Below are 22,500 nucleotides of genomic sequence, written 5' to 3'. Positions count from 1 at the left end.
GACTTTTTTACGACATTTCTACGACTTTAACAACTTTTCGACAACATTTTTACATGACTTTTCCACGACTTTTTAATGACTTTTCCACAACTTTTTTATGACTTTTCCACAACTTTTCTATAACATTTCCACGACTTTTCTTTTATCTGCACAAGTTATATTACACACACAGGATTTTTAAAAATAAAAATACATAGAAACAGATTTTTTTTTAAATAATTCTATTTCATATATGGTCAAAAAAGTGCACAATAAGACCGTGGCCGTGATCTTTAAAGGAAAAGTTATGAAATAGTTGAACCGAGAGTTCTGGGCAGAAAAGACGTTTAAGTTTTAGATTTCCTGAAAAATATGAACTGTTCCTTTAAAACCAACTAAATGAAGTTGAAGTGAGTTTAGTTGTGTCGAGCAGCAGGTGAGACCCGGGTGTAGTTGACAGGTGTAGTTGACAGGTGTAGTGGGCAGGTGTAGTGGACAGGTGCAGTGGGCAGGTGTAGTGGACAGGTGCAGTGGGCAGGTGTAGTGGACAGGTAGTCGCTCACCTGTGGCAGCAGAGCTCCAGGTTATAGTCAGGACCAGCAGCTGGAGAGAGAGGCTCGGGATCCTGGGAATCAAACCAACAACCCTTACCTGGTGACTCAGGTGACCTGAGGCAGTGACACCCAGAGAGAGATGCCTACAGACACAACCTGACCGACGGCCAGTAAGCTCTCAGCTGGCCCTGTGCCAGGAGGGGGAGCCATTTAAATGAGTCACCAAGCGTCAATCTGTCTAAAGATGACTCGGCTATAAAGACTAAACACACAAGGAGACGTTCATGAGTGTGCGTGTGTGAGTGTGTGTGTGTGTGTGTGTTACTTCATGGGTTCATAAGGTGCTTCAATCAATAGTCCTTAGAAATTATTCGACACAATAAATGTGACTTGGGTCGTGTGTGGTACTTACAGAACATGTGGGCTGCAAGGTGGCGACACCTGGTGGACAGAAAACACACGAGTCATCATCACAGGTGCATGCTGGTCCTGTACCTCTCCTCCTACATATAACCCAGGTGCATGCTGGTCCTGTAGCTGCCTCCTCCTACATATAACCCAGGTGCATGCTGGTTCTGTACACTCCTACATACAGTATAACCCAGGTGCATGCTGGTCCTGTAGCTGCCTCCTCCTACATATAACCCAGGTGCATGCTGGTCCTGTACACTCCTACATACAGTATAACCCAGGTGCATGCTGGTCCTGTACACACCTACATATAACCCAGGTGCATGCTGGTCCTGTACCTGCGTCTCCTCCAGTGAAACCACGCCTGAGGGAATCCCCGAGAGCCCAACGATGGCCGTGAGTCAAGAGGGAATAATGATGACTCATCATGATAAATGTCAGGATCACTTCTTCATTTTCACACCTTCCGTAGAGTTTTCTTTTATATTTCTTTCTTATTATAGTGTTATGTCTAGGCCTAAACATAATTACAAAGTTACAGCTATTTTATAAAAAAATATATTGTTAGTTTATATTTTCAGCCTCCCGTCATGGCGTGTTTATGTATCTGCACTCTGCAGGTATGTATTTGTAGGCGTTGCGCTTCATGTAACATTTTATTTCTTGCAGTGTCCTGTGAATACTTGTAGCTGTGACGTCATAATGAGGTTATTAGTGTAACTTCGGGTTTTTTGTTACTACACAAGAAACACGGCAACTTTATCTCTTTCCGTCTGCTCCTTCACAATAAAAGCCCCGGAACACCGGTGAACTAATATCTGACATCAGGTTGTTCAGCTGAAGGCCGAGGGACAGAACGCACGGCCAGCCACTGGATTACGCAATAGTGATCAGGTGTTCACTGAATCAGAAGAGGAATTCACACATGACGCAACAACGCACAACTTACCCTGCTGCATTGTTACGGCTGTGTATGTGCACACACACACGCACACACACACACACGCACACACCTTCATCCTGACCATCAGATACTAAACACACATTGATGTAAACTCACCGAATGTCGACCTTCACATCTCTGATGTGAGAGTGTGTGAAGCTTAAAACATGAAATGAAAATATGAGACGACTTGTTTGTGTGAAACTGAATGAATGAAGTGAGAAGTTTATGAATTCACATTCCTGAAGTCAGCTGACTATAAACACCTGTGTGATAGGAGCACACACACACACACACACACACACCTGTTTACAACATATCGTAGTAACTTAAATGAGTCATATTTTACAGAGGCCAACATTGTACTTTGGTTTAATTTACTACGACACACGACACACAGACACACACACACACATACAGAGACACACAGAGAGACTGACACACACACAGCGAGACACACACACACAGACACACACAGAGAGACACACACACACACAGACACACACACACAGAGAGACACACACAGAGAGAGACACACACAGACTCACACTTACACATGTAAATAGACACACACACATACACACACACACTTACACACACACACACACACACACACATGTACACACACACAGAGACAGACACACACACAGCGAGACAGACACACACTCACTCACATGTAAATACATGACAAACACACACTCTCACACACACAGACACACAGAGAGAGAGAGACAGACACACACAGACTCACACTTACACATGTAAATAGACACACACACATACACACACACACACACACACATGTACACACACAGCGAGACAGACACACACTCACTCACATGTAAATATATGACAAACACACACTCTCACACACACACACACAGAGAGAGAGACAGACACACACACACACAGACTCACCATCGTGTTCTCAGCTTCTCTGGCGCTCTGAAGGAGGGAAGGAAACTTTCTCCATATATACAAATAAAATGGGAGGCGCTTAGTGACTCATCGATGTAGTTGAAGAACATTGTTGTATCTTTGATTTTTATATAACTATATACTTTATCCTCTTATGCCTGACTGCTATGAAACAGAGACTGTTATATCATGATGTTATCTTGTGAAAGACAAGATGAATGCATCAATGAACATGTTGTCTCAATGTAAGACAGGATGCAACATTTAAGATGGTAATGTTCATTGTTAAAAGAAGTTAAAACTTTGCAAGGTTCCTGAACTGAATACAAAAAAAGGAAAGTCTCTTAAATTTGAACTTTTAATCTAATCTAATGTAATATCTATTATTTTAGGAATATAGATTTACATAATAATGTGTTTTACCCAGTGTTAGGTGAATCATATTCTCTTAGCTCTTTTATATAATCTCCTCAGCTCCTTGTAAATTCTCCTTTACAGCTTTAATTGACCTTGCAATAGTTGTTCCAATGAAGTCACGGAGAGAGGTTATAAAACAATACAACAGGTTGTATAACTCTCTTTCTGGAGTCTTAGAATGTTGACCACCGGAAAAACTTAACACAATAATAGCTGCTGTTGTCAAATACTTGCACATTAATTGAGTTATTGAAATAGATGCGAGGACATAAAGGTTTCGATATTTAACCGTACGGCTGAAACTGCCCGTCTGTGCGGCTATTCTCAGAAAATAGCGTAAGTGCAATGCGTAGGCATATCGATCCACTGATAGGTTCAGCTGTGTCACGTGGTACACGTCATCGTAGTTGCTACCTGGTAACCACGCCAGCATACTCACTCGCTGACGCTCGTAACTTTGCTTTAACGTTACGCCATAAGTTGATTTACCAAAAAGCTCCGCGTGGAGGACGTTGAATGAAAAAAACGGTACGCAAGCACGGTTTCTATTAGTTATCTGGCGTGTTGAAGTCACGCAGCTAACGTGAGCTAACGGGCGTAACTTCCATTCAGAGAGGTGGCCAGCTAACGTTAGCAAGCTAGCTGGCTGAACCTGCCCGTCTGTGCGGCTATTCTCAGAAAACGGCGTAAGTAGAATGCGCAGGCATATAGATCCACTGATAGGTTCCGCTGAGTCACGTGGTACACGTCATCGTAGTTGCTACCTAGTAACCACGCAAGCATACTCACACGGGCGCTAGTAACATCGCTTTACGCCATGACTTGAGTTACCAAAAGCTCCGAGAGTGGAACATTTGGTGGAAATAACGGTACGCAAGCTCGGTTTATATTCGTTAGAAGAGCTAACGTGAGCTAACGGGCGGAACTTAAATTCAGACAGATGGCGAGCTAACGTTAGCGAGCTAGCTGGAGTCGTCTTAGTTATCGTTAGCTAATGCAGCAACGCTACTTTATGAACATTATGTGTTGTCCTGCCAGCGTGACGTTAAAGACGACTGTCTGGGCGCATGCTGGTTTTTATTTGATAAGTTAACGTGTTTTCAGCTCAAGCCCATTTAACGTAGCGGGTTAGCATAGTTAGCTCAAAGGCGCTAACTAGCTTACATGTTAACGCACTGACTATAACTAAGCTAGGTTAGTTTGCTGCAAAGACAGTGAGGAAGAACACGTGGTTTGACTTTGTCGTCCTGTTTTTTATTTATATATAAAAGTCGGTTGGGTTGAAACGTGACGATGTGAACTGAAGTCAGAGCGGCTGTTTCCTCCGTTTTATCAGTTTCCTCCGTTTCCTCCCGTGTGTAGCTCCCTCTGCTCAACAGGCGGCGCGATGCCCCGCGGCTCAGAGGACGCGCGGAAAAAGTTCCTCCTGACCACGACCGGGAACTTCTTCGGGACGAAGCCTCCTCCGCCGCTGCTCGACAGCCCGGAGCTCAACAACTTCTTGGACGATGGGAACGAGTTCGTCCTGTCGGTCTGCAGACGCGACGGCGAGCTCCACCTGTCGAACAAGGTGACGTCATGTGACACTGTCGGGTTATCAAACACTGCAACATAATGCACATTTCACAGTGATTCAACAGGTGATGGTTCACGACTGGTTCTGGAAGTAAATGAAGCCTCGAGAGTTGAAGCTCACACTTCCTCCAGGTGTCTCACCTGGAGTTGATGACTGTGTATAAAGCAGTGAGGGAGCAGACTGTGTCACTACACCTGCATTATGTGGACTAATGCAGGGAGTAGTATATAATAATAATAATTATAATAATAACTTTATTTCTATAGCACCTTTAAACACAATGTTTACAAAGTGCTCTACAAAATGGAATAGTAAGAAACAAATATAACATTTAAAAATATATATACAAATTAAATTAAAAACAGACAAACTAAATTAGGGGAACTAAAGTTATGCATATTTCATATTACTCTTATTTTGGCAAGAAAAAGGCACAAACAAAGGAAGACAGACCATAATAACCCTTAAAAGTGAAGCTCTGTCCTTGAAAGAAATTGAGGTGTTCTTAAACTTGTGACCAGTAGTGCACTTTAATGTTATATACTGAAATGTTCAAGACTACATTGCACATATACTATCAAAGAATTGTGCTTTCTGCAGATGTATGAAAACAGTCTGCTAAAGTCACGCTTTCTCCTATTTAAAAAATTAAACTATTCATGCACTTTAAAATAATTGTACTGTAGTTTATACTTTCTAGAAATATATTATAGGAAACATGTACTTTGAAGTCTAAATTATGTGTAATTACTTAAATGTACTTCTTTAAACTTTGTTTTCAAACATATTTTTTTAGATATTTCTCTAAATTATCATTAAAACAATGTATTTAAAGCACATTTGATAAATACATAGAATACTTAATTATTTCGCGTGAATATATTCACGTAATATTATATATAATAATATTATATATAATAATATTATATATAATATTATAAATATTACATTTAATATATATAATAATATTACATATAATATTATATATGATATATATATAATATATTTAATAATATTACATATAATATTATTACATACAATTTTGTCTATATTATATATAATATATTAAATGTCTTATGTCAGATTGTACAATCTGCAGGTCATGTGACATGTGAATTGACTGGACATTGATCCGTTGAAACCGTTTCTTCTCAGATTGAAGCCTCGGGGGACGAGAAGCTGCTGGTGTTCTTCAAGCTGCGCCCCACGGTGATCACCGAGGACAACCTCCACCAGAGCCTGCTGGTGTCCTCCATGCTGGAGTCGCCCATCAACAGCCTCTACCAGGTCCTGAGCCAGGTCTTTGCCCCCGTGCTGCTGCAGGTGAGCCGGGCGCTGGCCGTTGAAGAGTCCCACGTACGAAATACTGTGTTTCCCCCTCCAGCTTTTTATTAAGAGATTAATAAAAACAAGACTTTAGTCTGAAGCTCTGTCTCACTTCTCTCTCGAGGACGAGCGCTGGTGCTCGGCGTTCGACCCGAAGCTGGCCGGCCTGCTGAGAGAGCTGCAGCTCGGCCTCGGCTCCGTGGTCCTCCAGGGGGGCGGAGCTCGGCCCGAAGGGGGCGGAGCTCGGCCTGAAGGTAGCCGCGCGGAGGACGATGTTCTGGGTAGGCATGAGTCTCTCGGCTCTGGGTCGTCGTGGTCATTCTGAAGGGGATCCTTCATGACGCACATTATGCATGAGAGATGATACAGTAGGCCAAAACATGGTGGAGCGGCGGGATTGGTTCACTTCTTAATGGATCTGATTTTCCCTCTCTCTCTCTCTCCATCTCCCTCGCTCTCTCTCACTCACACTCTCTCTCTCTCTCTCTCCCTCCCTCTCTCCATCTCCCCTGCTCTCTCTCTCTCTCTCTCTTACTCACACTCTCTCTCTCTCTCTCTCTCACCCCTCTCACCTCCTCCCCCCTCTCTCTCTCTCTCTCTCTCTCTCCCCCCCCTCTCTCCAGGCATCCTGACTCCCAGTGATGAGTTCCAGTACTGGGATGATCTCTCGGGGTCAGCGGAGAGGAGCAGCTCGAGGGAGAGAGCTTCTCATTTCACCGAGCAGTTTAAATTCATACAAAAGGTTCATGTGCAAACATCTATTCATCAGGAGATCATGAAGACAAAAAGAAATTTAAATTACATTTACTTCTATAGATCGATTAGTTTAAAAGAAAAGCCATGACCTCTTGGTATCCTTTGTTATTTCACGTCTTCCCGTAAACTTTCAACCTGTGAGTCTCTATTCTATAATAGTTGTTGACCGAGCCGCCGGTGGCAGTGCAGTAACCGTGTTTGTCCACCAGGAGCTGGCGGGGCTGGACGGCTCCTCACTGCTGGACGCGGTGGAGCTGGTGGAGCAGAGCAGAGACGCTCTGGACGACGTGTGGAGGCAGACGGAGGTGGAGCCCTACCCAGAGGCACGCATGGGCCGGCTCATGGACGTGATCGGTGGGACACACACTGACACACAGACACACAGACACACACACACAGACACACACAGACACACACAGACAGACTGACACATACACACTCACACACACACTCACAGACAACCTCCTTCAAGTCTCCGCTGAGGGTTTTCTGGCCACATGAACATCGGCAACGTTTCCATCTTCAGACCAAGAGAAGCAGAACCATGAGTTCACTCCGCCACACGTCACCTTACAGAGAGCAGAGAAACACATTATTCATGGGAACATTGTCTTCTTCTGTGTTTGTTTGTTTGTTTGTTTACCAGGTGGAGCCCTGGGGAGATTTGTGCAGAGGAAGCTCAGCGGTCTTAAAATCTTCGAGGTGCCGTTCGTCTCCGTGAGGGAGAACCTGAGGATGGGCGTGTCCGTGTGTGAGCAGTGGGTCGCCGCCTGTGAGCATCTCACTGGACAGGTATGGAAGAGGCAAACATAGACAACAAAGTCTGAACCACAACAACAAGTCTGAACAACAAGCATTCGAACAAAAAAATGTGACTGAAAATGTCTCTTCATATAAAAAAAGCGAGAAGAAGATCGGTTTGATTGTAATGAAAACACATTTTTTGAATACATTGATGGATTATTACAATGGACATTTATAACAAAAAAGATATATAAAAAATATATACAAAAATAAATATTTAAAAAATATATATATATAAATATATTTATATCGAAAAATATATATTGATATTTTTTATGTTTATATACACTACCGTTCAAAAGTTTGGGGTCACCCAGACAATTTTGTGTCTTCCATCAAAACTCACTTTTATTTATCAAATGAATTGAAAATTGAATAGAACATATAGTCAAGACATTGACAAGGTTAGAAATAATGATTAATATTTGAAGTATTAATTTTGTTCTTCAAACTTCAAGCTCAAAGGAAGGCCAGTTGTATAGCTTATATCACCAGCATAACTGTTTTCAGCTGTGCTAGCATAATTGCACAAGGGTTTTCTAATCAGACATTAGTCTTCTAAGGCAATTAGCAAACACAATGTACCATTAGAACACTGGAGTGATCGTTGATGGAAATGGGCCTCTATACACCTGGAGATATTTCATTAGAAACTAGACGTTTCACCTAGAATAGTCATTTACCACATTAACAATGTATAGTGTGGATTTTTGATTAATATTATCTTTATTGAAAAAACAGTGCTTTTCTTTGAAAAATAAAGACATTTCTAAGTGACCCCAAACTTTTGAACGGTAGTGTATATATGTAAATATATATATATATATATATATATTTATATAACATAATACAAGATAACTGGGAAAGTTTTTGACATATTGGGAAAAATGAGTGACATATGTAACACCTCATAGACCTGAATTTATCTTCATAAATTTATGAATGTACAATAGAAAATAGATTAATAGTTATATCTTGTTTTCTTTTGTATTTTATCATTCTGTCTCTTTTTTTGTTTTTTCTTACTGTTTTACACTTCTTGCTATAAATATTTATAACTTAAATGAGCAACGTCTAAAAATCTGCACATGCAATGTCTGAAAGACTTTTGTAAATGTCTAATTGATGCCTACTTCAAAAAAAGAATACAAATAGATAAACACATTTTATTGCCTTTTGTTGTCCTCAGGTGTGGAAGAGACACGCGCCACACCCCTGGAAGGGAAACAAGCACCGCCCACAAACCCTCCATTGCCTTGCAAAACGATTGGATGAGGTAACGTGATATTTAAAATACAAAGTCAAAGAGACACTTTCTGTAGAATAGATGATATTGAACATGTCTGCACATTTCTCTTTTGTCGTTTAATCACATAACATGTGTCTCTGAGTTGTCCTCTCCTTTTTTCTGCCTGTGCAGATGTCACATTTAAATGGAATACACACTTTCTGTTTATTAAACCAGAAAAAAGAAGGGGAAATAAACCATAAATGAACTGATAAAAAAAAAAGTAGTTGTGTGTGTATGTATATGTGTATATGTGTGTGTGTGTGTATATATATATATATACAGGACTGTCTCAGAAAATTAGAATATTGTGATAAAGTTCTTTATTTTCTGTAATGCAATTAAAAAAACAAAAATGTCATGCATTCTGGATTCATTACAAATCAACTGAAATATTGCAAGCCTTTTATTCTTTTAATATTGCTGATTATGGCTTACAGCTTAAGAAAACTCTAAAATCCTATCTCATAAAATTTTAATATTTCCTCAGACCAAGTAAAAAAAGATTTATAACAGCTGAGTGTTTGTCAAGGCTCAGGAAACCCTTGCAGGTGTTTCGAGTTAATTAGACAATTCAAGTGATTTGTTTAATACCCTACTAGTATACTTTTTCATGATATTCTAATATTTAGAGATAGGATATTTGAGTTTTCTTAAGCTGTAAGCCATAATCAGTAATATTAAAAGAATAAAAGGCTTGCAATATTTCAGTTGATTTGTAATGAATCCAGAATGCATGACATTTTTGTTTTTTGAATTGCATTACAGAAAATAAAGAACTTCATCACAATATTCTAATTTTCTGAGACAGTCCTGTATATATATAAATATTTATTTAAAAAAAAAAGTTTTCATATATATATATTAAAAAATATATTTAAAAAATATATTTAAAAAATATATTTAAATACATATATCAAAATATATAAATATATATGTACATATATATCAATATATATATATGTTTTTATGTGTGTGCATATATTTGTATATATTTTATATATATATATATAAACTATTCCTTTAACTATTACAATAAAGTTAACATGTTTGCAGACCAGGATCATTCTTGTAACCTCTGTAGATATTTGCTTAACTGTGGTATAAATCTATGATGCTGTTAAGTGTTTATAAGTTTTAGAAAGGATGAAAACACGTGGGAAAGTGGTTCCTTTTTATAAAACACTGCCTAATGTCCTCAGGTGAAGGAATGATGCATGTGGAAACTGCCTCATACGTTTCCATTGGAGGTGACATTAGCTTATGGAGACCTTATGCTGTAGGACGTGTCTCATACACACAGCTTCTTAAAGTTAGAGCCACCGTTGGATGGCCAGTTACAAATTGTTGACTCCTTTGAAGTTGTATAACCTCTTACACATAAATAAAGCAGTTGACATGAGAACCGTGTGCGTCTCCCAGGTGGTGACTCTCCGGATCGTCCACGAGAAGCTGCTGCGGCTGCTGCCGGGAGGGAAGCAGCAGGCGGTGACTGCAGAGCGCGTGTTCGAACCCTTCTCTGGACTCAACCCTCTGCATTACAACCCGTACACCGAGGTCAGTGGGAGGAGTCAGGGTGTCGTTCGTGAGACCTCTGAATGAGGTCATCCATTGCGAGAGACAGAATTTCAGGGTTACAGTGATATTTTATTCTCATTTGGACACGATCAATAAGAAAACCTGGAACAAGTCCTGGAATTATAAAAATGGTTATTTCCAGGCCTGATTATAATTTTAAAAAGTATCACAAAAGTTTTGGAAAAGTCGCATGTTCATTCAAAATATAAGCCGGCATACGCTCTCATACTTTCTTCATAGAAAAGTTATAGAAAAGTTGCGGAAAAGTTACAGAAAAATGTTATAGAAAAGTTAAAGAAAAGTTGTGGAAAAAGTTAAAGAAAAGTTGTGGAAAAGTTATAGAAAGGTCATGGAGAGGTCATGGAAGTCATATGAATCCATTGGTCAACATGAGTCTGAACCCTGTGTCTGTGGCTTGAGACTGCAACCATAGAAATTAATGATGGCTGTTTGGTCATTTGAAGTTGAATCTCCTCCACATCTGTTGAGACGGAGTCGTGTCCTCTCTTGTCCCCTCTTGTCTTCTCTTGTCTTCTCTTGTCCCCTCTTGTCCTCTCTTGTCTCCTCTTGTCTTCTCTTGTTCTCTCTTGTCCTCTCTTGTCCCCTTGTCTTCTCGTGTCCTCTCTTGTCCCCTCTTGTCTTCTCTTGTCCCCTCTTGTCTTCTCGTGTCCTCTCTTGTCCCCTCTTGTCTTCTCTTGTCCCCTCTTGTCTTCTCTTGTCCCCTCTTGTCTTCTCTTGTCTTCTCTTGTCCCCTCTTGTCTTCTCGTGTCTTCTCGTGTCCTCTCTTGTCTTCTCTTGTCTTCTCTTGTCCCCTCTTGTCTTCTCTTGTCCCCTCTTGTCCCCTTTTGTCTTCTCTTGTCCCCTTTTGTCTTCTCGTGTCCTCTCTTGTCTTCTCTTGTCCCCTTTTGTCTTCTCTTGTCCCCTCTTGTCCCCTTTTGTCTTCTCGTGTCCTCTCTTGTCTTCTCTTGTCCCCTCTTGTCCCCTATTGTCTTCTCGTGTCCTCTCTTGTCTTCTCTTGTCCCCTCTTGTCCTCTCTTGTCTTCTCTTGTCCCCTCTTGTCCTCTCTTGTCCCCTCGTGTCCCCTCTGTAACCCGAGACTCGTTCCTCCGCAGCCCCTCTGGAGAGCCGCGGTGGCTCAGTTCGAGCGCCTCATGGCTCCGTCGGAGCAGGAGGCGGCCGGCCGGCTGAAGAGCTACATCGCCGACGTGCAGGACAACCCACAACAGGTAGTGACACCACAACAGTGTGTGTGTGTGTGTGTTGAAGGGGTGGAGCTTAACCGTAGGGTGCTTTGTGTGTTTGTCGTCCAGCTGTTGCAGGTGTTTCAAAAGCACAAGGAGCTGATCAGACGTCCCACCATCAGCAAAGAGCTGCAGTCGGAGAGAGAGACCCTGCTGGCCCGACTGCTGGACTACAACAAGGGTACGCCGCTAATGTAGCTGCTAGAGGACTCACTAATGAAGAGCGACGCCTTTATTTCATGGAATAGTCAGAGGCACGTTCCAAGATACCCCTCCAAGGTGGTTTTCTGAATGTTTAAATGAAGCAGTGAGACGTCCCCCTGGTGGTCAGAGTACATATTGGTCATGCTGCCCTGAAGATGACAATACATTCCTCAGCTGAACATTAAATGATGTGTGTGATGAAGTCGTTCGTCTTCTTCGTTTCCTCAGGCCTGAAGACGGACTTTGAGAGTCGATGCCACGGAGGCCCCGGAGACAAGTGTGGCCCCCTGGTGGGCCGCAACCTCCCCGAGGTGGTCAACAACATCGTCTGGGTCCAGCAGCTCATACACAAGGTGACCGAGTGGGTCTCACACGGGACCCCCGAACAGGAGGGGCCCCCTGGCCCTCCAGTGGTCTCCATGTGTTAGAGCAGTGGTTCTCAAATGGGGGTACGTGGCGGTCCTCTAGCGGTACCTGAAGGCTCTGTAGGGGGTACCTGAAGGCCCTCTAGGGGGTACGTGAAGGTCCTCTAGGGGGTACCTGAAGGTCCTCTATGCGGTATGTGACGGTTCTCTAGGGGGTACCTGAAGGCCCTTTAGGCGGTATGTGAAGGCCCTCTTTGGGGTACCTGAAGTCCTCTCATCTAGGGGAACATTACTGGCAAAAGGTTGAGAACCTCTGTTGGAGAGCGATAACGAGACGTGGGTGATTACGTAACAATGACGGCTGTTTACTGATCTTCCCTCCTCTCCCTCTCTCCCTCTCTCTCTCTCTCTCTCTCTCTCTCTCTCTCTCTCTCTGTCCCCTGCTCTGCGTTCTGACCTCAGATCGAGGACTCTGTCCGCATAGCCTCCGCTCTGCTTCCCGACCTCTCGGGCTTCCAGGGGTTCCTGCATGTCTGTGAGGAGCTGCTGGAGGTCCTGAGGGCCTACGAGCAGGAGCAGTTTGAGGACTGGTCCAGAGACCTCCTGTCTGGACTGGCTGACCCCAAGTCGGGGATCAGGTCTGTGACATCAGCGATGTGGTTTATGGGTTTATACGGCCGCAACACATTTACACTTCCTCAACAAAATCATTCTCATTTTTAAAAGAGTGTAAATGTTTAAAGTCAGATTCATTCAACGATAAAATCTACCCGAGGTTCATATCTGGAGATCTTTTTCTGCACTTCATTTTTTAATATAGTTTATTATAGTGCTGCTACATCATTTTCTCTAATAATTTAGATAATTTAATAGCGTTTTGTTCTTTGTTGTGCGTGCTATCTGTACTTAGAAAAAACAAGAAATAATTTATAATTGTTAATAGTTGTTTAAAAAATGTAATAAAAATAAATAACCACAAGGAAATAAGAAAAACAATTGAATAAACACTTTGAATTGTCTTATTATTGTCTAATAGTCTTATTATTGTCTAATAGTCTTATTATTGCCTAATAGTCTTATTATTGCCTAATAGTCTTTATTATGGCCATTGTTATATGACAATTGCTCATATCCTGTAAGCCTAAATAAGTATATTTATTATTTTTTAACAAAAGGTTAAATGTTATTTCACAAGTTTCAAAAAGTTTCCCAATTTATTTTTGAATGCTCCTGGGTTTCAGTCAGTGGGGAAATGACCCCCTAAAAGAATCTGGATGTCTGATCTCTCCTGCTCTCCCTCGTGTGTTAGCCTCCAGGCGAGTAACCGCGTGATGGACCTGGACCACGCGGACGGCCGGCTGAAGATCCAGTACTCGGACCGGCTGGTCGTGCTGCTCCGGGAGGTCCGGCAGCTCTCCGCTCTGGGCTTTTCCATCCCGGCCAAGATCCAGCAGGCTTCTAACACGGCCGACAAGTTCTACAGACAAGCCATCGTCCTGAAGCAGGTGACGGGGAGGAGACGAGCACACACCTTAACTTCCTCATTTGTGTCTTTGTCTCCGTCTCGTTATTTCTGCCTTCAGCTCACGTTAAGCGTTTTTGCGTCATAGGTGGCCCACTTCTACAACACCATTGACCAGCAGATGATTCCCTCTCAGAGACCCATGATGCTCAGTCTCGCCCTGGCCTTCGAACAGGTCATCAAGGTGCAGCACACATGATATTTAATGTTGCAATAATTACTTCATATAACAAAAGTCTAACGTGTGAAGTAAAAGTAAAATCAATTTGTTTTATAGTCCTGGAAAAGTAATAAAAAAGTCATTAAGTCGTGGAAAAGTTGTAGAAAAGTCGTGGAAAAGTCGTAAAAATGTTGTAAAAAAGTCGTAGAAAAGTCGTAAAACATAGTCATGGAAAAGTTGTGGAAAAGTCGTAAAGATGTCGTGGAAAAGTCATAAAACTGTCGTAGAAAAGTCGTGGGAAAGTCATAAAAATGTCGTAAAACATAGTCATGGAAAAGTTGTGGAAAAGTCGTAAACATGTCGTGGAAAAGTCATAGAAAAGTCATAAAGTTGTAGAAAAGTCGTAAAAATGTCGTAGAAAAGTTGTGGAAAAGTCGTAAAAATGTACCCGAGGTTCATGTCTGGAGATGTTTTTACGCTTGTTCTTTTGAAGAACCCTCGGTCCCAGTCCCAGGAAACTGGCGGGAAGATGCAGATCACCTGGGACAACCCTCGGGAGCTGGAGGTCTACATCTCCAAGCTGCAGTCGGCCGCCGAGAAGCTCTCCACCGAGAACAGGAAGTTACGCAAGTGGCACACCGACTTCATCGCCAAGGTCGTGACGCGCGGCTAGCTTTGTGTTGTTTTACTAGACGATTGAATACAAACACACATTAAGTCTTTTGTAATCCTAATCTGAGACGTCTTTGTTTGACCTCTGTCTCTCAGGTGGTGACGCTGATGAACGTGGACCTTCTGAGGCATCAGCAGCGGTGGAAGGACGGCCTCCAGGACCTCCGTACGGGCTTCGCCACTCTGGAGGCGCAGGTGGCTTTACTGAATGAATGTTTATGTGTATTCATAGCGATAAGCACCTGTAGAAGCTCCTCAGGGAGCTCTGTGCTTCCTGTGATTGTCAGAGTAAATAGACAGGGTTCGTACCGTCATGGAAAACCTGGAAAAGTCCTGGAATTAAATTCAAATCCCCAAAGTTTTGGAAAAGTCATGGAAATGTGTTATATTCACATGTTCATTTACGCTGAGTTTTAAATAATTAATATGCTTTTAAAAAGAAAGATGCTCATTATATAAGCCGGCGTACGCTCTCATGCAAGTGAACGCCCCTTAACTGAAAAGTCAAATGTTTATTCTCTTAATCTAAACTATTGTCTCTCATTCAAAAAATGTGTGGACATGGAAATGTGTTTTATTGTCGTGGAAGAGTCATAGAAAAGTCGTAGAAAAGTTGTGGAAAAGTCGTAGAAAAGTCCTGGAAGTCGTAAAAATGTCGTAGAAAAGTCGTGGAAAAGTCGTACAAATGTCGTAGAAGAGTCGTGGAAAAGTCATAGAAAAGTCGTGGAAAAGTCGTAAAAAAGTTGTGGAAAAGTCCTGGAAGTCGTAAAAATGTCGTAGAAAAGTCATAGAAAAGTCGTAAAAATGTCGTAGAAGAGTCGTGGAAAAGTCCTGGAAGTCGTGGAAAAGTCATAGAAAAGTTGCGGAAAAGTCGTAGAAAATTCATAGAAAAGTTGTACAAATGTCGTAGAAGAGTCGTGAAAAAATTATAGAAAATTCGTGGAAAAGTCATTAAAAAAAAGTCCTGGAAAAGTCTTAAAAATGTTGTTGAAAAGTTGTGAAAAAGTCCTGGAAGAGTCAGAAAAGTCCTGGAAACCCATTTGTCAACATGTGTGTGAACCCTGTATGTATGTGTGTCTATGTGTGTCTATGTTTGTGTGTGTGTGTGTGTGTGTAGGGCTTCCGGTGTGATGACATGCGGGCGTGGCGGCAGCACTGGAACCACCAGCTCTACAAGGCTCTGGAGCACCAGTACCAGTCTGGACTCGAGGCTCTGAACAAGAACCTTCCTGAAATACACGTCGACCTCACCTTCAAGTCAGTCCTTTATCATCCCATCCCTCTTTTGTTGGGTGTGTGTTCTCACCTTCCTCTCTGCCACATTTGGGGTTCTCCCCTCATCCTGACCCACGAGCATTGACTCCGCCCCAACCTCTTAACTCTCACACTTGGTCACATTCGACTCTTTCATTTCTCTTTCACGACGTTATAATAAATATATTTTTTAAACCTTTCTCTTTTTGTGATTTTAGGCAAGGCCGCCTGCAGTTCCGTCCTCCCTTCGAGGAAGTGCGAGCGCGCTACTTCCGGGAGATGAAGCGGTTCATCTCCATCCCGAACCAGTTCAAGGGAGTCAGCGCCCAGGGGGAGGAGCTTATCTTCGGCGTCATGATTGACAGGAATGCGTCCGGGTTCCTCACCATATTCAGCAAAGCCGAGGACCTCTTCAGCCGCCTGCAGGCCGTGCAGCGCAAGTTCAAGGTGCCGCACGAGAAACTGACTGATGTGAAGCCACTGTCCTGTAGAAGGAAACAATTATATATTCTTAAGAGAAGTCTACCTCAATTTATATATATATATTTATTTATTTATGTATATTACCTGTTCACAGTGAGCACCCTTCTGTGTGACGCCATGCACGTCTAAAAAGCCCTCAGCCAACACCGGGCATCTCTTTTTATCATTTTAATTAGCTCAGAGTTCTGTTTTTTGCACTGCACCTAACCAGTGCAATTATTTCTCTGTGTGTTTGTTTGTTTGTGTGCGTGCGTGTGTGTGGGTGTGTGGGTGTGTGTTGCAGGAATGGGTGGTGCTGGGTCAGGTTGATTTGGAGAATTTAGTGGAGAAGAATCTGAACTGTGTGCAAGACTGGGAGAGAAACTTCAAGGCCCTGAAGGCCAGAGGGAAGGAGTCCGAACGTCTACCCAGGTATATATCGCCATATTAAAAAAAATGTATATAAAAATATATATAACAAAATATATGTGTGTATATATATATTTATATATATATATAAAAATATATACATCTAAAAAGAAATATGTATACCAATATCTATTTATATACATTTAAATATATATACAAATATATATCCATTTATTTAATATAGATATCGAAAAAGAAATATGTATAAAAATATATATTTACATATATATATATATATATTTAAAAAAGAAATATATATATATATTTTTAAAATATATATACACACATAAATAAGTTAAAACTTCTTAACAGAAAAACAGACAGACATTTTTCTTCTTTAGTCCTAACTGTAGCTGGGATTAAGTTTCCTTCTTTGGTTCACTTCATGTTAATTGTCTTCACAAATACATAAATACACACCATAACAATAGAGTCACCTGTGTGTGTGTTCCTCTTCCCTCAGCCATGAGAAGGTGGACTGCATCACGGTCAACTGTGAGCCGGTGAAAGCCGCCATCGACGACCTCATCCAGAGGCTGTTTGACATTCTGCTCTCGTCACTCAGGAAGTCCATATATGGTAAACACAGATGATGCAATCGTCTTTGTTTTCACTCATTTACTAAATATTTCCCTTTTTCACGTCTTTATCTGAGCTCTTTTGTTTCCCTTTAGTTTTTCATTGTTTTGGTCCAATTCCATGTCCTTTGGTCTCACGTCCTGTTTCCTTCTGTTTCCTTTCCTCCCTCCTCACTGTTAGGCCACACTCAGGCCATAGAGGCCTTTGTGTCGGACTCGACGGAGGCCTTGTCCACTCGGCCGGAGAGCATGGAGGAGATCGCTGCTGCCGGCGGCAAATACCGACAAATAATAACCCGCAAACCAGAAGTAAGACCAACACACGTCTAAACACGACGAGGAAACAGGAAGACAATAGAATAGTTAAACAATAGAATAGTTAAACAATAGAGAAGTTAAACAATAGAGAAGTTAAACAATAGAGAAGTTAAACAATAGAGAAGTTAAACAATAGAGTAGTTAAACAATAGAGTAGTTAAACAATAGAGTAGTTAAACAATAGAGAAGTTAAACAATAGAGAAGTTAAACAATGGAATAGTTAAACAATAGAGTAGTTAAACAATAGAGTAGTTAAACAATAGAGAAGTTAAACAATAGAGAAGTTAAACAATAGAGAAGTTAAACAATAGAGAAGTTAAACAATAGAGAAGTTAAACAATAGAGAAGTTAAACAATAAAGAAGTTAAACAATAGAGTAGTTAAACAATAGAGTAGTTAAACAATAGAGTAGTCAAACAATAGAGAAGTTAAACAATGGAATAGTTAAACAATAGAGAAGTTAAACAATAGAATAGTTAAACAATAGAATAGTAAATCAATGGAATAGTTAAACAATGGAATAGTAAATCAATGGAATAGTTAAACAATGGAATAGTAAATCAATGGAATAGTTAAACAATGGAATAGTTAAACAATGGAATAGTAAATCAATGGAATAGTAAATCAATGGAATAGTTAAACAATGGAATAGTGCCAATAGTTCATGCTGCCAATTTCTCAGGATTTTCAAATCCTTTTGCTATGTGTTAAAGAAATTAAAGAATAAAGTGTGTGTACATATATATATATACACACACACACACACACACACTCGCATACATAATATAGTGTGTGTGTGTGTGTGTAGATCCTCCCTCAGTTCCAGTGTGCGGAGGAGAAGAACCGCCTGCTGAGGGCCGTGGCTGGAGGAGGTCTGGACTCTCTGTCCTCGCTGAGGGGCAAGTGGGACAAGCTGGAGCTCGTCATGGAGAGCCACCAGCTGATGATCAAAGACCAGGTGACTCTCACACACACACACGCACACACACGTACACAAACACACACACACACACTCACACACGTTCTCACTGCACATGTTCCTGCAGATTTTTGACACGTATATCTCCTCGTCTCCTTCCACCCGTCCTTCCTGCCTCTGCTCTCGCTCCCCTCACTCCCTCTCTCCTTCCTCCCCTCACTCCCTCTCTCCTTGCTCCTCCCCCAGGTGGAGGTGATGCGCGGTAACGCCGCCGGCCGTATCGACGCCTACAGAGGAGACCTGGAGCGCTTCAAGGCCCGCTGGGACCAGCTGAAGCCCAAAGACCAGGCGCTGGAGGCCGGCGACCCGGCCGCCCTGCTGGCCTGCCTGCAGACCCTCAGGGGCCAGCAGCTGGAGTTCCAGGAGCTGGAGCTGGAGCGCAGGCAGCTGCTGTGAGTCACCGGGGGCCACGCTCTGTTCTCTCCTTTACATCGGGGGTCCTTAGACACTTTATTCAATCTGAGGGGATCAAAGGGCCACATTTAAATTACAAGTTTAAAGGAATTGTGAGGAGAGAGGAGAGGGCATGAGATGAGATGAGAGAGGGGAAAGCAGATATGTGAGGTGAGAGAAGATGAGAGGAGAGGAGATGTGAGAGGAGAGGGAATGAGGAGATATGAGAGGAGATGGGAGAGGAGATGTGAGAGAAGATATGAGAGGAGGGGAGAGGAGATATGAGAGGTGAGAGAAGATGAGAAGAGGGCATGAGAGGAGAGGAGATGTGGGAGGGGAGAGGAGATATGAGAGGTGAGGAGATATGTGAGGTGAGATGAGAGGAGAGAGGAGAGGAGATGTGAGAGAAGATATGAGAGGAGGGGAGAGGAGATTTGAGAGGTGAGAGAAGATGAGAAGAGAGAAGAGGGCATGAGAGGAGAGGAGATGTGGGAGGGGAGAGGAGATATGAGAGGTGAGGAGATGAGAGGAGAGGGAATGAGGAGATATGTGAGGTGAGAGGAGAGAGGAGAGAGGAGAGGAGATGGGAGAGGAGATGGGAGAGGAGATGTGAGAGAAGATATGAGAGGAGGGGAGAGGAGATTTGAGAGGTGAGAGAAGAGGGCATGAGAGGAGAGGAGATGTGGGAGAGGAGATAGGAGAGGAGATAGGAGAGGAGATATGAGAGGAAAGGAGATGAGAGGAGAGGAGATAAGAGGGCAGAAGTCAAGTCTGATTGGCTGATCTCCAAGTTACTCAACAGGAGATCAGTGTCTTTAGTGGTTTTACTTCTGTTATCTAGAGATGTATGTTTTTCTATTTGAAGTTCATTACTGATCTAAATCTAAGATGTTCTTCATGGCCTCCTGATGCCCAGAGGAGACCGTCTTCTACTATCTCCTCTCCTCTCTCCTCTCACATCTCTTCTCACATCTCCTCTCCTCTCACATCTCTCCTCTCTCCTCTCACATCTCTTCTCACATCTCCTCTCCTCTCACATCTCTCCTCTCACATCTCTTCTCACATCTCCTCTCCTCTCACATCTCTCCTCTCTCCTCTCACATCTCTTCTCACATCTCCTCTCCTCTCACATCTCTCCTCTCTCCTCTCTCCTCTCACATCTCCTCACATCTCTTCTCACATCTCTCCTCTCTCCTCTCTCCTCTACTCTCCTCTCACATCTCCTCACATCTCTTCTCACATCTCCTCTCCTCTCATCTCACCTCACATATCTCCTCTCTCCTCTCACATCTCTCCTCTCACATCTCTTCTCACATCTCCTCTCCTCTCACCTCACATATCTCCTCACATCTCTCCTCTCCTCTCCCCTCCTCATCTCCTCTCATGCCCTCTCCTCTCATATCACCTCACCTCCTCTCCTATCTCCTCAGGGAGGACTGTACCTACTTCGACCTTGGTTCTCCAGACTTCTCTCTGGCAGAGAAGACCAGAATTGACATGGAGGCCTCCAGCCAGATGTGGGGTCTGTATGAGGAGTGGCAGCAAGGCTTCACGGAGAAGGCCCAGGAGGACTGGATCACCTTCAGGTGGGCGTAGGGGGGTCGGGTTGAGACCTGCTGTGTGGACCTCGATCATCTCTAACGGGCCTGGTTGTGTTCCAGGAGCAAGACGTATGCGTTTGAGGAGTTCCTGTTTGCGTGGCATGACCGCCTGAGGAAGCTGGAGCAGCCGACCGCCATGTCCGTCAAGCTGCAGGGCGAAGTGGACAAATACAAGGTGTATAATTATATATATTTTAATATATTTTTTTAAAATGATGTATTTTTTAAAAATGATATATATAATTTTATTTTTTTATAATGAATACAATTATATATATATATATAATTTTAAAAATATATATATATTCTTAAATAGATATAACATTTTCTTTATAAATAATTTCTTTTTTTTATTAACATGTATATACAATACAATTTTATATATATTTTATATATATATATAATTTTTATACATATAATTTTAAAATATATACAAAAAATATATATAATTTTATTTATTTTTAAATATATATATATAAAATTGTGTGTGTATATATATATATATACAATTTTGCCCTGGATGGACTTGTGTGTGTGTGACTAGAAGAAAAGCTCCATAGTCATCACATCAGAAGGTTTTATTCTCTGGGGACTTAAATGTGTAGAGGAGAAGCAGCTGAATACATTCTGTAACTCTACCAAACAAAAAGAGAGATGCCTGTTGGGGGTTGAGCTGTGACCTTTGACACAGGACTTGACATGAATGTAGGTCTCACTTCAGACTTCATGTCCACCTGCACGTGTAGAACATGGTCCCGGTGCTGAAGTACGTGCGCGGCGAGCACCTGTCCCAGGACCACTGGCTGGACATGTTCCGGTTGCTCGGCCTTCCAAGAGGGACGACCTTAGAGAGGCTGACCTTCGGTGACCTCCTCGCTGTGGCCAACACCATCGTGGAAAAGGCCTTGGAGCTCAAGGTATGTGCACACACACACACACTCATGCATTTACACACAGGGTTTGGCCTTTTTAAAAATATGAATATTTATGGTTACCAACATTACCACAACGGCCACCAGGGGGCAGCAGCCTGTAAGACATTGCACATGTATTGGTAGTAGACTCTACTGTAGGTTACAGACATATTCACAGGCAGTAAATACTTTAAAAAGTGGCATGTATATGCAATATAAGTTTTTATTGTGTTTTTTATGAAATCCTAATAGACAGACAACCTTTTTCTTCTCTTTTCCACCGTAGGTGTTTCTCAGTGTAGTGTTGGACATTAAGTTATGATTAAACTGGTAACTGCATTGTTCTTATTTGTTATCAGAATGATTCATTAATTATATTCAGTAACAATAAAGTATAATTAATAACTTTTGATCAGGTTAATTGTACGCTGAAGTTCACACCGAGGTGTTTCTCATCGAGGTTTTACAGTGCATGACATTAAATTCTTAATGGAAAAAAGTGCTTTGAAAAATAAGGACATTGTTACGTGACCGTAAACTTTTGAATAAGGGTTTTCTAATCATCCATTAGTCTTCTAAGGTGATTAGCAAACACAATGTACCATTAGAACACTGGAGTGATCGTTGATGGAAATGGGCCTCTATACACCTCTGGAGATATTTCATTAGAAACCAGACGTTTCCACCTAGAATAGTCATTTACCACATTAACAATGTAGAGAGGGTATTTCTGATTGATTAAATGTTATCTTCATTGAAAAAAACAATGCTTTTCTTTGAAAAATAAGGACATTTCTAAGTGACCCCAAACTTTTGAACGGTAGTGTATATATAAAATAAAATAGTATATATAAAAT

General features: G+C 41.8%; 2 protein-coding genes across 2 annotated transcripts in view; one reads left to right on the top strand and one right to left on the bottom strand.

The window, feature by feature from the left end:
• Positions 1 to 1,903, bottom strand: part of LOC130211345 (uncharacterized) — a 7,663-nt gene extending 5,760 nt beyond the window's left edge. Inside the window, exons 1-4 of the mRNA XM_056442083.1 lie at positions 1,894 to 1,903; positions 1,283 to 1,308; positions 946 to 974; positions 543 to 604 (exon numbers count right to left, since the gene is read on the bottom strand). Of these exons, the coding sequence (XP_056298058.1) occupies positions 543 to 604; positions 946 to 974; positions 1,283 to 1,308; positions 1,894 to 1,903 (127 nt within the window). The remainder of the gene's footprint in view (positions 1 to 542; positions 605 to 945; positions 975 to 1,282; positions 1,309 to 1,893) is intronic.
• A 2,103-nt stretch (positions 1,904 to 4,006) lies between these two features.
• Positions 4,007 to 22,500, top strand: part of LOC130211343 (cytoplasmic dynein 2 heavy chain 1) — a 121,925-nt gene continuing 103,431 nt past the window's right edge. Inside the window, exons 1-27 of the mRNA XM_056442082.1 lie at positions 4,007 to 4,091; positions 4,585 to 4,792; positions 5,954 to 6,154; positions 6,249 to 6,405; positions 6,748 to 6,866; positions 7,090 to 7,234; positions 7,527 to 7,672; positions 8,874 to 8,960; positions 10,395 to 10,529; positions 11,663 to 11,776; positions 11,861 to 11,972; positions 12,224 to 12,348; positions 12,823 to 12,998; positions 13,670 to 13,865; positions 13,971 to 14,066; positions 14,536 to 14,697; positions 14,811 to 14,909; positions 15,832 to 15,971; positions 16,187 to 16,415; positions 16,735 to 16,862; positions 17,323 to 17,438; positions 17,619 to 17,746; positions 18,565 to 18,714; positions 18,922 to 19,127; positions 20,559 to 20,714; positions 20,790 to 20,904; positions 21,476 to 21,646. Coding sequence (XP_056298057.1) covers positions 4,610 to 4,792; positions 5,954 to 6,154; positions 6,249 to 6,405; positions 6,748 to 6,866; positions 7,090 to 7,234; positions 7,527 to 7,672; positions 8,874 to 8,960; positions 10,395 to 10,529; positions 11,663 to 11,776; positions 11,861 to 11,972; positions 12,224 to 12,348; positions 12,823 to 12,998; positions 13,670 to 13,865; positions 13,971 to 14,066; positions 14,536 to 14,697; positions 14,811 to 14,909; positions 15,832 to 15,971; positions 16,187 to 16,415; positions 16,735 to 16,862; positions 17,323 to 17,438; positions 17,619 to 17,746; positions 18,565 to 18,714; positions 18,922 to 19,127; positions 20,559 to 20,714; positions 20,790 to 20,904; positions 21,476 to 21,646 — 3,792 coding nt within the window. The 5' untranslated portion in view covers positions 4,007 to 4,091; positions 4,585 to 4,609. The remainder of the gene's footprint in view (positions 4,092 to 4,584; positions 4,793 to 5,953; positions 6,155 to 6,248; positions 6,406 to 6,747; positions 6,867 to 7,089; positions 7,235 to 7,526; positions 7,673 to 8,873; positions 8,961 to 10,394; positions 10,530 to 11,662; positions 11,777 to 11,860; positions 11,973 to 12,223; positions 12,349 to 12,822; positions 12,999 to 13,669; positions 13,866 to 13,970; positions 14,067 to 14,535; positions 14,698 to 14,810; positions 14,910 to 15,831; positions 15,972 to 16,186; positions 16,416 to 16,734; positions 16,863 to 17,322; positions 17,439 to 17,618; positions 17,747 to 18,564; positions 18,715 to 18,921; positions 19,128 to 20,558; positions 20,715 to 20,789; positions 20,905 to 21,475; positions 21,647 to 22,500) is intronic.

The sequence above is a fragment of the Pseudoliparis swirei genome, chromosome 20 (assembly GCF_029220125.1).
Source record: "Pseudoliparis swirei isolate HS2019 ecotype Mariana Trench chromosome 20, NWPU_hadal_v1, whole genome shotgun sequence".
NCBI lineage: Eukaryota > Metazoa > Chordata > Actinopteri > Perciformes > Liparidae > Pseudoliparis > Pseudoliparis swirei.
This window is presented reverse-complemented; position numbering and strand designations above follow the sequence as displayed.